A 16,653-nucleotide genomic window follows, 5' to 3' on the forward strand; every position below is an offset into this window, starting at 1 on the left:
TTTGCTGTTTTGTGCTTGTTGTTTTATTTACTGTATTTACTACTACCATGAAAACTTAGTCTGTGAGCTTCATGCGATCAAGGAATTTCAATGCAGCTTGGTGTATATGACAATAAACTGATCTGTATCTGAATCATGTTCCTGGGACTTGCACATGGGAATGACGGATTGCATCACCCCCAGAAACTTATGTCAAGAAAAGAAATATAGGACTGAGCATGGATTTATGAAAGGGAAATCATGTTTGATTCAGTTCTCTGAGGATGTGACTAGTGGAAAAGATAAGGGGGGATCAGTGGATATGGAGTATTCGGATTTTCGGAAGGCTTTCAATAAGTTGGTTGGTCAGCAAGCTTAGAATGCATGGAATTGGAAGTAGTATACTGGCATGGATTCAGAATTGGTTAACAGATAGAAAGCAAAGTGTTGGAATGAACAAGTCTTCTCAGATGGCAGGTTGCAACTAACATGTTACAGGGAACACTGCTTGGGCACCAACAATTTACAACCTCCATCAATGATTTGGGGATCAAGTGAAACATTTCCAAGTTCAATGATGACATGAAATTAAATGGGACTGTGAGTAGGGAGGATGATGTAGAGAGGTTTCAAGGGCATACAGATAAGCTAAGTGATTGGGCGAGAATGTGGTAGATGGAATATAATGTGGAAAATCATCCCCTTGGTGCACAAAACGGAAAAGCAGAGTATTCTTAAATGGTTACAGATCGTTACAACGTTCAAAGGGGTGGAGGTGTCCTTGTACATAAAGTCATGAAAGGCAGCATACGGGTGCAACAAGCAATTAGGAAGGCACATGGTATGTAGGCCTTTATTACAGGAAGATTTGGGAATGAGAGTGAAGACGCCTTACTGCAATTAAGAGACTGCACCAGAATATTGTGTATAGTTTGCTCTTACCTAAATAACAAATATTCCCATCTTAGAGGGACTGCAACAAAGTTACACTAAATTGGCTTTGGGGATGGCTGTAGGAGGACAGATTGAATAGGCCTCTATTCCCTAGAGTTTAAAGTGGAAATCTCATTGAAACTCATACAGAGCTCAACAGGTTGGATGCAGAGAGGGTGAGGAGTTCAGAACCAGGTGCTACAGTCTTAGAAATAAGGTCTGAGATGTGGATAAATTTCTTCACTCAGAGGCTAGTGAATCTTTGCAATTCTCTTCTCTGGAGGGCTCTTAATGCATCAGGGCCAAGCCTGTCCCATGGCCTACACACCCTCCACCTATTAAACACAATTCTACACCCATGTCGATGGCACAGAGTTTAATTTACCAGACTACTAATCCAAAGACTCAATTTCAAATTGCACTGCAGCAGTTTTGAATTAAGTTAAAATCTGGCATTAATTAAAAAAAACACTGGTCATGAGTAATAATGACCACAAAACTACCAGACACTTGTGAAAACCCAGCTGGTTCACTAATGTCCTTCAGGGGAGGAAATTCTCTGCCCTTACCTGCCCAGCCTACTTGTGACTCCAGAACCCCAGTGTGGTTGACTCTTACATGTGGGGGCAAATAGCCTCAGGAAGCTTGTCAGTTGAAGCACAATTAGGGAAAGGCACCAACCAGCACTGATACCCAGATCCTGGGAAATAAATAAATAAAACACTCTCCCATTGTGTGGAACATGCTGTCCGTTAAGTGATCCTTTGGCCTGGATCACTCATATTCCCACTGCTCTCTCCAAGTTGGTCTACTGTAGAAGCCATGTGTAATTGGTGTGTAGTTTAGTAGTAGTTAAATGCAGGCTCTTGGGACATGGACATTGCTGGCGAGACTCGTGTTTATCGTCCGCCTCTAGTTGCCCAGGTTTGGTGTGACTAAGAGTCTTTCTCGGCAACAACAAAGGGCATCGACAAAACCAAACACTTTGTTAGGAACAGGGTCACACACTGGCCTGAGCAGTACAGGACTGTAGGTTTCCTACCCCAAAGGACAACAATGAATCAAATAGATTTTAGGACACTCTCACACCTACTTGGTCACTTTTATTGAGACTAATATTTTACTTAGTAACCCTCACCCTAAATGAATTCAAATTTTCAAAGTGGAATTTCAAAAACACAATTCCTTGATTGTGGCTCCAGGAACAGAATTGCCTCACCACCAAACCCACTAATCATAATATCCCACTACCCTTAATCCCTCACCACTAATCACTGCATCTCCTAGTCCACACCCTCCTACCCTTAATTCTACACCCACCAATCATCGCACCTCCCAGTCCACACACTCTCCTCTCCTCTCCAATCACCACACTTCCAAGTCTACTCGGCCCCCTCCCTTAATCACAGCATGATGCCAAAAATATCACCACACCTCCAAATCCCCTGTCCCTCTCCCAAAGCACCCAAGCTCAGTGGCCTCAGCCTCACCAGCATTAAAGCAACTTACTTAACTCTGCAGTGATCTGATCCAGGGTTGAGGTCACTTTCTCTTTAAACCTAGAACAACATCCAGACAAAACAGGTAGATTTTAAAACTGTGATGACCTCAAAAAGAAAACAAAAGCACCTTTCATGACCTCAAAATGCTGCAAAGCACTCTACGTTTCATAAGTGTCACTCTGACTGTGGTCACTGATATAATGTTTAAAGAGCAACCGCCAGTCAGAGCACCCCATAGACAGCAACGTGATAATGATTGGGTTGTCTGCTTTAACCATTTGAGTGATAAATATTGATTAAGGCATTGAGCAATATTTTTTAATTGTATCGTTGGATATTTGGTATTATTTGAGAAGGTAGAACAGACCTTAATTAGTTTTATCATAAAGAGAGTCTTTCCAACACTGCCATACACCTTCAATACTGCACTGAGAGTCGATCCGAAATTTGACCTCAAGCATGTGGAGAGGGATTTGAACCCACAGTCTCTGTCTCATTGTTAATACAACCCCTTACTCTTCTCTTTCTTTGTCTTATTCTTCTTAGGGAGCCCCTCGGGATTGAGGATGACTTCCTCCACTCTGGTTTTGTGGGTTCTGAGGTGGCTGATGAAGCCAATGTGGGAACTGCAGACCATTCCTCAGATGCGGCAGGAGCTACCTGACAGAGCAGGGTACTTGGAGAGATACGGTGCTGTTTCTGCCACTTACATGTTGTATGTGGTCCTGTATGTTTCCAATTAATGGATTTGAGGTTCTCAATACCATGCAGAATTCTCCTTCTCCACTTTGAGTCGTCGTGGACCCGGGATTCTCAAGAGTTAGTGGAGACGTTCCATTTCTTGAAGGTACCTGTGAGCACATCCTTGAATCTTTTCCTCTGTCAGCCTAGTGATATCTTCTCACGAATTGAATATCTGTTTCAGGAGTCTGGTATCAGGCATGTGAATGACATGGACTAACCAACATAGCCCACCAATTGTAATCAGGGCCTCAATATTAGGGATGTTCGATTGTCCTTCTAATGAAGGTGCCTTGACATGGCTGCTGTAGGCAGTCCAGATCTCAGAAGCATACACTGTAGGAGAGCAGGCATTACTGCTGCCTTGTAGACAATGAGTTTTGTACCAGGCCTGAAGTTTTGGTCTTCAAACACCCTTTTCCCCAATTGACCAAAAACTGTGCTGATACATTGAAGGCAGGGATGAATTTTATCACCGATGTCTGTTTTCGCTGAGGAAATAAGAAATAGTTCACATTTTCTAGGGTCTTGCTGTGAACTTTAACTGTCAGAGGGCTGTGTGTTGCAGCAAGGTCAGGTTGGTAGAGGACCTCTGTCTTGCAGATATTGAGTGTAAGGGCCATAATTTCATATGGCTCAGTGCAAGTATTGATAATGGTTTGAAACCTGGTCTCTAAGCGTGTACATGTCTGCATACTGCAGTTTGACTACTGAGATTTGGGTGACCTTGGTTCTGGAGTGTAAACACTGTTGGTTGAACAGCTTCAAATTAGTTCTGAAAATTAGCTCCACTTCCACAGGAAGTTTGTTGGAAATATAACACCGAAGCAAGAAGGACTAAGAAAAGTCCTGGGCAATGATGCAATAGTTTGTTGAAGATCCGTTGGTTTATACTTGGTTAGGACTTGCATGCCATTTTGGAGCAGCCCCATACCCTTCTTCTTTTTCTTCTTCTTGTTCTTCTTAGGCAATCCCTTGGTATTGATGAGGACTTTGATTACACTCCGATTTTGGGGGTAAAGAGGTGACTGGCAAGGCCAGATTGGGAACCATAGACTCCCATAGGGAGTCCTGTCCTACTGGGACAGGAAAATGGGTGTGGTAGTGTAAGGTGGTGCACTCCTTCCACCACTAACACAGGGCCTCTCTGTGCTTCTGCTGGCTTTGAGGTTCTCAGTGCTTCTTCTCCACTTTGAATGGTCATGGGTCAAAGATTCTCAGGAGTCAGCAGGGATGTTGCACATGTTCAAGGGAGTTTTCAGCACATCTTTGGATCTTTTTCACTGTCCTAGTAATCTCTTCCCAGGGTTGTGTGTTTTAGGAGTCAGATATCAGCCATGTAAACAACTTTAGCTTGTCCAAAGCAGCCAGCTAAGAGTAATAAGGGACTCAATGCTGGGGAAGTTGAGCTAGGAGAGAACTTAACTGGTTCACGAAAAAATTTATTATAGTACTGTGTAACATCTAAACAAAAAGAAAATTAGAAGTGTGTTGGGTATTAATAGAAATAACATCCAATAGTTCTAAAAATCCACCAATCCAACACCACCAAGGTCTCAAGCATACCAGACTATCGGAGATTTATTGCAATCCAATTGTAGGTATCTCCCAAAATGTGCAAGTCTCCTTGCCTTAAACTATCTTTTGACACCAAGCCAAAAGATTGGTCACTTTTTATTTGTTAACACTCTTGTCATACAGCTTGGAATATATTCTCAACATTAAAAGTCCCTCATAATTGGAAGCTGTTGTTGCTTCCACTCTCAAACTTACAGTGTCTGAGTTGGAAGCAAAGGCTCAGTGATCTCACGGCTGGTGTCTGCGTGTCTGGTGTTCTTCAACGTCAGTATAATGGCTGTGCCAGCAAGAGAGATCACAGACAGCACGATGAACAGGGTCCTCCTATCATCATCTGACAACACAGAACAAAAGACTTGCATTTCTCTCATGTCTTTCACCACCTGAGAACATCCTAAAGCACCTTATGACGTGCAGTGACACGTGATGGTGAGAAAGCACTGTATAGTTTGGGCACAGCAAGATCCCACCAAGTAGCAATTTGATGATGACCAGATTGTCGAAGCTCTTTGAGGAATAAATGGCAGCCAGGACAACAGAAAAAGATGCTTCAGGATCCTTTACACTAACCAAAAGCACAGAGAGAGTCTCATTTTGAAGCCTCAACCTGCATCCCCCTTGGTACTGCTCTGGGTGTGCCAGAGTGGATTACAGGTTGAAGTCTTTGGAGCTGAGCTCAAACCCACAAACTCTGCACTCCAAAGGCACGACTCCTAAACTTCAGCCTGTGGAGCACACCTGTCAGCTTTTGCTTCCACATCACTAAGCACCCAAATTGGCGAGGACTCTGACTGGATCATCCAACTGCACCACGAGATGGACAAGTGGGTTCAAATTGGTCAGATGTTGTAGACTGTTGGGGTGTTGAATGGATCCAGAATAATATGGCCAAGGAGACCCAGTTTAACACAATCAAACTTTGAATTCCAAGCTGAAATTTTAATATAGAGGAGGCAATTCAGCCCATCAAGTATTTGCTAGCTCACAGAGCTATCCCATTCCAATAATTTTCCCCGTATCCTATTCTCCCCACATTCCCATCAATTCCACCACCCATCTACACCAGGAGCAATTTTACAGCAGCCAACCAACCCACCAACCCACACTTATTTGGGATATGGGAGGAAACAAGAGCAATCAGGGGAAGCCCATGCAGTCACAGGGAGTGCATGCAAACTCTGCACAGGCTGTACCAGAGGTCAGGATTGAAGCCAGGTCGCTGGAGCTGTGCGGTAGCAGCTCTATCAGCTGCACTCCTGTGCTGCCCAGTGTAGAGCCTACAATGTAAAGTCCCCTGGGGACCCCATCCCTCCCCGCAACCTCTCCGCAATGTATAAAGCACAAATCAGATGTGTTTACCTGAGATCACCATAACGTCCCTCCACTGCAGGTATACGTAGAGATTCCCAAACAACATGCTGCAAAAAAAGCATCATCTGGTCAGACTGCCCAACCAGACGGCATCGGACACCCAGAGAAAATCAGAACTGCTAACCCAGGAGAATAGCAGTCCCAGACAGGGTGAGACAGTAAAATCAACATCACCACACTCGTAGTGGATTGGGGTCAATATCTGGGCACTCATAACCTAGGAACAAGCTTCCCGGAAAAACTGGTCCCTGCCATTGAGCCAACACGAGCTTCCTCCCACTCAGGTCAATCAACTGACAGCTCTCCTTCTATCCTGCAAGTTTATACCACGGATGGGTTGGGGAGACTTCACTCCATCAGTTTACAGCCCAGGTGGCATCTACCCCTAAGACTTCCGCCACCCTCTCTATCTTGTTGCACCCTGCAATCTCACCCCCTCTAACGCTCATTCCAGTCTTCATCAGCACCACCCTGTGCTCCCTCCCTCTCACTCACCTGCACGCTGTGCTGCTTCCCTCATCCTCACCACCACTCCGTATTCCCTCCTTCAGCCTCCCCTTCACTCCATATCCCCTACCTCACCCTCAACTTCACCCATTCTCCTTCCCCCTCACTCACCTTCATGCTCCCTCTGCCTCCCCTTCACTCCATTCCCTCACACCCTTATTTTCACCTCTTTCTCCCTCCCTCACTCGCCTTTAGCCCGTTCTCCCTCCCTCACCACCCCTCCCTTCACCTAAACGTGACCCAATTGTCTTTACAGGCATCAATCCATCCAAAAAGTACCCACATTTACTGGGATCAACATTGCCAAGTTGTGGTGGTGGCACTCGATCTCACAATCTCCAGGTTACTACAACCACAGGGCTACCATGTCTGGTCTCCAGACGCCAAAATGAAAAGGGAAATAATATATTTAAAATATTTATTTATTAGTCACATGTACATCGAAACACACAGTGAAATGTGTCTTTTTGCGTTACTAAGAATGTGCTGGGGGCAGCCCGCAAGTGTCACCACTCTTCCAGCGCCAACATAGCATGCCCACACCTCCTAACCTGTACGTCTTTGAATGTGTGAGGAAACCGGAGCACCTGGAGGAAACGCACGCAGGCACGAGGAGAGCGTACAAACTCCTTACAGACAGTAGCGAGACATTAAAGGGTCTTTCCTTTGTGCCTGTATCATTCAGCACCACACTTCCCTTACCTGCACTGCAAGAGAGCCCAGAAGGTCCCAGTATTCCTGTTGATAGTGGTGGAGTCAGAGTTCAAGATGAGGAATGTCCCCTGGGCTGTCCAAAGTACTGAAAGAGAAGCAAGAATGTGTGCAGAGGAGAAGTGCTCCCAGTTCTTTCCCCAGCCAGCAATAATTTCACTGAGCTGTGGTGAGATATTACAACCTGCTATAAAGTGGCTGACTTGAGGAGAGAGCTTCAGAAAGGTTGTCAGTATTGCCAATGCTATTGTCCCAATTAATGGAAAATGTGCACATATGGGGAGGTTGGGGAGGTCATGGTCAGGCCCAACCACCCCCAGCACACTCCCCCCCCCCCCCCACCACTGTTCAATGGCCCACTGGCCATCGTTGTTCCAATGCGCTGAGTTATAGAGTTATACAAGCATGGTATAAGGCCATTTGGCCCATCAGATCTGTGTTCATTGTCCCCACAACTTTCCTCAGCTTCTGCCACTCACCTACACTTTGGTAATTTGGAGTCATCAATTCACCTACCAACCCACATGTCTTAGGGATAAGGGAGGAAACCAGAGCACCCAGAAGAAACCCACATGGTCACAGGGAGAACATGCAAACTCCACGCAGACAGCACCAGACATCAGGATTGAGCCCAGGTCTCTGGAACTATGAGGTAGCAGCTCTACCAGTTGCACCACTGTGCTCCCCACTTTTAGCAAAGTGGGGTCAGTGGAGTTGGAAGCATGGTTTGTTGGTTGAGGGAGGGAAGTTTGGAAGGATAGTTGGCGGGAGGGAAAGAATGTTAAAGGGCAGTAAGGGAGATATTGATCCTGAGATTTGCAAATAATTAAACAGGAAGTTTTGCACTCAGTACTCACCAGCAGCTGCGAATCCAATGAGGATAGAGCCAACATACAGTGACCAAGTCATCGGCTTGCTGAAGGAAATCACATAACCACTGGAAATAAATAAACGGGGGAGCTTCATCACAGGTCCTTCTCACCCCAAGCCCTTCCCAGGAACTACAGGAAGCCTTTTACCCCCTCCTTGTTACATCAGGAAAGGAGGCCATCCAACCCCTCAACCAGTTACAAGGAACAGAAGGAGGCTATTCAGCCCTTTGAGCTCGTTGCACAAGAACAGAAGAAGATCATTAGCCCCTTGAGCCTGTTACATTAAAATAGGTGATTGTCATTCAGCCTATCAGGCTAGTTACTTGCAAAAAGGCAGGAATTCAGCCACTTGATCCTGTGCAATCAGTAATAAGAAAAAGCCATTTAATCCCTAGAAATATGGGTGTGAAGTCACAGAGGTTACGTTACTGGAGAGGTAATCCAGGGGCCTTGCCTAAAGTTGCAGAGACATGAGTTCAAATCCCACCACTGGCTGCTAGTAAATTTGAAGTAAGAAGGTATTGTCAGTAATAATGACCATAAAACTGCCAAACTGTACTACCTGCTTCATTAATGTCCTTCGGGGAGAGAATCTGCATCCTTACCCACTCTTCTGGAAGTGCTAAGTGGATGATCCATCTTGTCTCCCTCCAGAGATCCCCACCATCACAGAAGGAGGTCTTCAGCCAATTCATTCACTCCACATGACTTCAAGAAACGACTGAGAGCCCTGGAAACCACAAAGGCTGTAGGACCAGACATCAGTCTGGCTGCAGCACTGAAGACCTATGCTCCAGTAATAGATGTACTTCTGGTTATAGTTACAATACCAGCATCTAACCAACAAGGTGGAAAATTTCCCAGGTATGTCCAGTTCACATAAAACAGAACAAATCCAATCTGGCAAATCAGTCTACTCCCAATTATCAACAAAGTGGTGGAAGGTATCATCCACAGTGGTTCAAATGGCACTTCCTATCAAAATACTTCCCCACTAATGACCAGTTTGGGTTTTGGCTCCAGACCGCATCACAGCTTTGATCCAAGCTTGGATTAAAGAGCTAAGTTCCAGACGTGGAATGACTGTCATTGACATCAAGGAACCTTGGTAAAACTGGGCATCAAGGGGAAAACACTCCAATGTTTGAAGGTCAATCATCCCAACTCCAGGATTTCACTTAAGGAGTTCTGCAGGGCAATGCCTTAGACCCAACCATCTTCAGCTGCTTCATCAATGACCTTCTTTCCATCATAACATCAGAAGTGGGGATAATGTCAGATAATTGTACAGTGTTCAATTCCATTTGCATCTCTTCAGAAAGTGAAGCAGCCCATGCCCTGCATGCAGCAAGACCTGGACATTGTTCAGACACAGGTTGCTAAGTACCAAGTAACTGGTACTGGGACTCTGTTGTTTGTGATGTATATCAATGATTTGGATGAAAATGTAGATGGGTGGATTAGCAGGTTTGCAGATGACACCAAGTTTGGTGGAGTTGTGGACAGTGTAAAGGACTATCAAATAATATAGCAGGGCACATAGGTCAATTACAGATATGGGCAGAGAAGTGGCAGATAGAGTTTAACCTGGGTATCTGTGAGGTGTTGTACTTTGGGAGGTCAAATGAAAAGAGAAAGTATACAGTTAACGGTAGGCCCCTTAATAGCATTGAAGTACAGAGGGATCTTGGGGTCCAGGTCCATAGTTCACTGAAAGTGACTATGCATGTGGATAAGGTGGTAAAGAAAGCGTATGGAATGCTTGCCTTCATTGGTAGGGGTGTTGAGTATAAGAGTAAGTAAGTCATGCTGCAACTATACGAAACTTCAGTCAGACCGCACTTGGAGTATTGTGCGCAATTCTGGTCGCCCCATTATAGGAAGGATGTGGACACTGTGGAAAGGCTGCAGAAGAGGTTTATAGACAATAGACAATAGGAGCAGAAGTAGACCATTCGGCCCTTCGAGTCTGCACCGCCATTTTGAGTTCATGGCTGATCCTCAACAATCAATATCCTGTTCCTGCCTTGTCCCCATATCCCTTGATTCCCCTATCTATAAGAAACCTATCTAGCTCCTTCTTGAAAGTGCCCAGAGAATTGGCCTCCACTGCCCTCTGAGGCAGTGCATTCCACAAATTCACAACGCTCTGGGAGAAGAAGTTTTTCCTCACCTCTGTCCTAAATGGCCTAGCCTTTATTCTTAAATCATGCCCCCTGGTCCTGGACTTCCCCAACATCTGGAACATATTTCCTGTCTCTATCTTGTCCAATCCCCTAATAATCAGGATGCTGCCTGGATTAGAGGGTATGAGCTATAAGGAAAGGTTGGACAAACTTGTGTTGTTCTCCCTAGAGCATTGGAGGCTGAGGGGAGACCTGATAGAGGTTTCTAAAATTATGAGAGGCATAGATAGGGTAGACAGTCAGAATCTGGTCCCCAGGGTAGAAATGTCAAATGTCACAGGACATGCTCTTAAGGTTGGGTGGGAGGAAGTATAAAGGTGACATGACAGGCAAGTTTTCTTCCCGCAGAGAGTGATAGGTGCTCAGAATGGATTACCAGAGGTAGTAGTGGAAGCAGGCAGTTTGGTGAAGTTTAAGAGGCTTTTAGATAGATACATGAATATGAAGGGAATGGAGGGATATGGATGATTCACAGGAGGAGGACATTTAGTATAAATTGGCATCAAGATCGGCACAACATTGTGGGCCGAATGGTCTGTCCAGTGCTGTACTGTTCTATGTTAGCATTTTCACCACAGAAGCACCACACAATGACCATCTTTAACAAGAGAGAATCTACCCATCTACCTTAGATATTTAATGGCATTACCATCACCCAGTCCCATTATGAATGTGCGAAATATTTGTAGGTGAATTATAGATGGCAGAAATAGATATGAACTTAAAACCATTAGAGTGGTGCAGTTGCAAGATGGCCAAAACTGGGAACTGAATATTCCAGGGTACTTAACACTTTAGAGGAGAGGCAGAAGGAAATAGGAGATGGGGTGGTTCCAGTAATAAAGGATGGCATTAGGACACTTGTGAACGATTATCTTGACCAGAAAATCATGAATAGGATCAGCTTGGGTGGAGAAAAGAAATAAATAGGGCTTCAATTATTTATTTCTAACCGATGAAAACTAAATTAGCACCCTCCCCCACCCCACCCAAAGGCTATTCGGGCAAACTTCACTTTTCCATATTTTAAGTTCCATGCAGGCAATAAATGAAAACAAGGAAGATTTTGTATTTAGCTTTCCAGATGGTGAATGTAGGTTTCAAACTGTGTTTATAGATGACTGATACACACCCCACTTGGCTGTGGGATTGGCTGTTCCGAAGTACTATAATGGTGCAGAGTAAAAATGGAAGGGAAAAATGATGCCAAAAATGAGCCAAGAAATAAAAGGTGTGCACAATTATGTGAACAAACTTAAGAATTTGCTATAGTTGTTCAGTCCTAAAGAGTTTGCTCCAGAGGCTATGAGGCCTTGCAGAAATTTGGTGAATGGTGTCTAATATCCAACCAAGCAGCTAAAAGCTTTGGTAAAAGGAAAAGACCAGACTTTGTGACTGATGCCCCTTGTGGTGCTAAACCCAGTTCCTGGCAGATTACAGGCTTGCTTTTAATCTGTGAATGTTTGAATAAAGCAGAGCATGAATAATTTCCTTAAAAGAAGCAGGGTTAAGGCTGGGCCCCATCACCATGTCTACAAGTGGTAGGGATTCCTCTTTAAAAAAAGGGCATTTTAATTCATGGAACAGCTTTGTCACTAACTTGAGAATCAGTGCACAGTCATATCAAATCAGCATATGACTTGTTATGTTCGTTGCAATATTATTTTAGTTGTACTTACAAAGACCAAAAGGAAATAATGCATATTATTGACTGGTATTATAAACAACAAAAATTAACTTACTTAACAAAAGAAAGAAAACATCAGTAAGGGTAGTCTATGGCCACGATCCCCAACCCCATAACATAATGTAATGTATCCAGTTGTATTGCTAATTGATCAAGAAATAATGGGTGCTTGTAATAAAGATAATACAGTAATCATTGACTGAATCTTTATATTGTCATGACAAATCATATTTGAAAAGATAGTCTTGTGGATAAATTATGGAATGCATTCAAGAGAATTTCCTAGAACAACAAATTGTGGACAAACCAGAGATGAAGCTATTTTAGATGTGATCATGCAAGATGATACCTTGATGAAGAGTAATCATATCATGGTAGAACTTTATATGCAGTTTGAGAGTGACAAAATTAGGTCCGAAGCTGGTGCCTTAAGCTTATACAAGGGCAATTACATAGGCATGAAAAGAGAATTTGCCAAAATTAACTGAGAAATTAGAAAAAAAGTATGATGGTTGACATACATTGGCAGACATTTAAAGAGATGTTTCACAATGCTTAACATAATAATGCTATTAAGGAATAAAGAATATACACAAGAGAGGATCCACCCATAACTAATTAATGTTAAGGATGGTATTAGTCTGAAAGAAAAAAGCTTATAATGTTGCAAAGTGTAGTAGCAGGCCTGAGGATTGGGAGAAGTTTAGAAACCAGCAAAGGATTACTGAAAAAAAAGTTAATGCAAATTGAGAGAAAATAAAAGGCAAACGAGCAAAACAGATTGTAAAAGTTTCTACAAAGATAGAACAGAACAGAAAGAACAGGAAAAATAAACTTTGATCCCTCAGAAGCAGAGACAGGAAAATTAAGAAGGAGGAATAAAAAAATCACAAAGATATTAAACAAATATTCTTCATTGACCTTAACAGTGAAAGGAGGAATTTAAAACAATTATCACAAAAGAAAACATACCAACTAATAGGACTAACAACCAACAAATCCCTGATAGCCTACATCCTACAATTCTCAAATAAGTGGATACACTGATTTTTCAAAATTCCCTAGATCCCAGAACTGCAGAGCAGAAACCCAAAAACATAACTGTTATTCAAGAAAGGAAAGATAAAGAAAGCAGGGAACTATCTGCCAGTTATCTTATCATTGATCATTGGGAAAAAGCTGGAATGCATATTTAATTAAGTAATAATAGGTCACCCAGAAAATCATAATATCATGGGCAGAGTCATAATTTCATGAATGGGAAGTTGTGTTTGACAAATTTATTACAGTTCTTTGAGTATGTAACTTGCAAGTCGCATGAAGGGGACCCAGTGGATGTAGTGTTGTGTGATTTCTAAAAGGTATTTGATAAAGAGCACATAAATGACTATTCCATAAAAAGGGGCTCCTGGTATTGAGTAATAAATTAGTAAGTATAGAGTTGCTTTACTGACAAAAAACAGGGGGTAGGGATGAATGATTGATTTTCAAATGAGCAAATTGTGACTGGTGGAGTTCCAGAAGTAGCCTTGGCTATTTACAATTTTATATTAATGACCTAAATGAAGGGTCCTGTAGTCAGATTTCCTGCTGATACAATGATATATGGGAAAGTAAGAAAAAGGAGAACGTGAGAAGTCCATGAAGGAATACAGACTGATTAAATGAGTGAGCAGAAGATGGCAGGTGGAGTAGGAGGTGGGAGAAACTCCTAGGTTTATCCACTTGAATAAGAATAGAAAAGCAGAGTATTATTTAAACATGTAACTACAAAACGCTGCTGTGCAGTGAGATCAGGATACACAAGAAATACACAAAGTTAGCAAAAAAATAAACTGCTGGAAGAACTCAGCGGGTCAAGCAGCATCTGCGGACACAAAGGAATGATCGATGTTTTGGGCTGAAACCCTGCGACATCCCTTTGTCTCCACAGATGCTGCTCGATGCGCTAAGTTCTTCCAGCAGTTTATATTTTGCTCTAGTTTCCAGCATCTGCAGTCTCTTGTGTCAACAAAAAGTCAGCATGCAGCTACAGCAAGTAATTAGGAAGACAAATGGCATGTTGACTTTTGTTGCAAAGGGGATGGAGTTAGAAAGTGAGGAAGTTTTGCAGTAACTCTGCAGGGCTTTGATGAGTTCATGTCTAAAGTACTGTGGACGTTTCTGGATTCCTTATTTGAGGAAGGATACACTTGGCCTGAAGGTGTGCAAAAAAGGTTCACAGGTTGATTTCCAGGATGAGGGGTTGTCTCAGAGAAACAATTCTATAGTTTGAGCTTGTACTCTCTGGAGCTCAGAAGAATGAGGAGTGATCTCATTAAGATGTATAAAGTTCTTACTGAGCTTGACAAGGTAGATGCAGGGATGAGGTTTCCCCTGGCTAGGTTGTTTAGAACCAAGGGATTCCAAGAAGACTTGGCAGGGTAGATACTGGGAGGATATTTGCTTATGTGTGTCCCTAGAACTAGGGCAATAGTCTCAGGAGAAAGAGATATCTGTTTAAAAGTGAGAAAAGGAGGAATTGCATCTCTAAGGGTGGTGAATCTTTGAAAATCTCTACACCAAAGACCTGTGGAGACTGTCAATGAAAATATTCAAGGCTGATTTTTTGACATATAGGAATATCAAAACTTACGGAGATCAAGAAGGAAAGTGCAGTTAAGACTAACAGTGAAATCAACCATGATTTTATTGAGTAATAGAGCATGCATGAGCAGCCATATGACCTACTCCTACTCCTGCTTCTATTATTATGTTCAAAGCTTTGAATCTAAAGGCCAGTGGAGTATTGATTGAATAAGGGGAAGTGAATGCTGGAGCAACAGGAGGTTGGAGATTGAGAGAGGAATCTACTATACAATGACAAGCTTTATTATTGATGCCACGCAGTAGACTAAAAACAAAGTGAAGACCAGTCTTACCTGTAAACAACTCCACTTAATACCATAGACAGCTTCGGTCCAACAACTGCGACCACAGATGGTGCAATGAGGTTAGAAGCTGAAAACACTCCATAGATAATGGCAAGACTTGGAAACAAAACACGAAGATGTAATGTTAGAGCATTCCCGTTGTTTCTTCTCCTCTCATAACCTATACACCAGCGAAGCTACTTTGGATCCAACCTACCCACTGAATCTCCTCCACACCCAATGCACACTCTCCCTAATCATAAACTCTACCCACCCGCTGAATCTCTTTTCATACCCAGTGTACACTCTCCCTGTCAAGGACTCTACACACACATTGAACCTCCTTCCACACCCCATTTGTTGTCTCTCCCTTCATGGATCCACTGAATCTCCTTCCACTCCTTATCTCTAACTTCCTGCAGCCCTCCAATCCCCTGAGATCTCTGGATTCCTCCTATCCACTCCACCTTTCAAAGCCTTGCCATCAGATGCCTAGGTTCAAAGGTTTGGAATTTCATCTTTAAGTGTCTCCGTCCATCTCTCCTGACTCAAAATTCTCCTCAAACAAACCTCTGGTCTTTCTTTGGTTCAATGTCATTTTTGTCATTAAAATCATTTATAATTTTGTAAAGCAATGGATATTTACTGTAGGAATGTAAATAGTGCCTTAGCCCATAAAGCAAAGGCAATAAGTTCCAGTGATGTACCCAATCAAAAATTTATTTACAGTGGTAGGAGTGTGTTATAAATGTTCATCCTGGCCTCACCAAATGAGCCTACACACAGCAATGAAATCCTCTGCTAGAGATTCACCCAACTAGAACAAAGCCAGATTCCCACATAGGATCGTGAAGCACACTTGTATTGATGCCAATTAAGCTCAATGTAGCGGGAATTCCCAACTTTGGGCAAAAAAATCCCAACATCTCCTAACCCACCCAGAACTTGCAAAGATTGACAGGGCAGCAGTGGAGAAAACTCTCGCCACAATGGACTTCCTTGAACCCGGATTCTCAGCTACAAATCTCAGTGTTGTTACTGGGCTCTAGGGAATTGGAGCAGGTAGATGAGAGTTAGGGTTTTGCTGCATCAGTCGATGCAAAGCATTGGAAATCAATTCAATCAATAGGAAAGAGGCACAACCTCCAGTACCTGTCATAACCACTGCCAGAGAGACTGGTGTTGGTCAAACTTCGTATTACTGTTTGCTGCAAAAGAAGAACAGTATAAGGGTTAATGTTTATTCCTCTCCCATAAGCATCCACATATTAGTGTAGTCTCTTATATTGCTTCAAAGATGCACATGGCAGATGTGCAATGCAGAGCAAGATCCCACAAACAACAATGCAGATAGTTCATCTGTTTTTGATAGTGTTACATAGGAAAACAATATTTAGCCAGGGACTGGGGAGAATTCCTTTCCAGTAATGGTCAAGCAATCTTTGACATGTACTCTATCTAGTAGATAGGGCCTTGGTTTAATGTCACATAGGAATGACAATACCTCTGACAGTATATAATTGATCATTGCTGCAGTACAATGTAGATTATGTGCTCAAACCATGATGTGGGTCACCAGTTTATAGACTGACAATGGTACATTACAGATTAACTCTTTTCAGTGACTGGCATTCAGGATGCAAAATTCTGCAGCAGAATCATTCAAACTCTTAA

The 16,653-nt window shown here is 42.9% G+C and overlaps 1 protein-coding gene across 3 annotated transcripts in view; it reads right to left on the minus strand.

Annotated features, from left to right (window-relative positions):
• Positions 1-16,653, minus strand: part of LOC127573006 (UNC93-like protein MFSD11) — a 53,192-nt gene that overhangs the window by 10,892 nt on the left and 25,647 nt on the right. For all 3 annotated transcript variants that reach the window (XM_052020731.1, XM_052020732.1, XM_052020729.1), the window contains 7 exons: positions 16,132-16,187; positions 14,989-15,096; positions 8,180-8,259; positions 7,314-7,410; positions 6,093-6,151; positions 4,929-5,067; positions 2,422-2,471 (listed from right to left, as the gene is read on the minus strand). In XM_052020731.1, the coding sequence (XP_051876691.1) occupies positions 2,422-2,471; positions 4,929-5,067; positions 6,093-6,151; positions 7,314-7,410; positions 8,180-8,259; positions 14,989-15,096; positions 16,132-16,187 (589 nt within the window). The remainder of the gene's footprint in view (positions 1-2,421; positions 2,472-4,928; positions 5,068-6,092; positions 6,152-7,313; positions 7,411-8,179; positions 8,260-14,988; positions 15,097-16,131; positions 16,188-16,653) is intronic.

Source organism: Pristis pectinata, chromosome 8 (assembly GCF_009764475.1).
Source record: "Pristis pectinata isolate sPriPec2 chromosome 8, sPriPec2.1.pri, whole genome shotgun sequence".
Taxonomy (NCBI): domain Eukaryota; kingdom Metazoa; phylum Chordata; class Chondrichthyes; order Rhinopristiformes; family Pristidae; genus Pristis; species Pristis pectinata.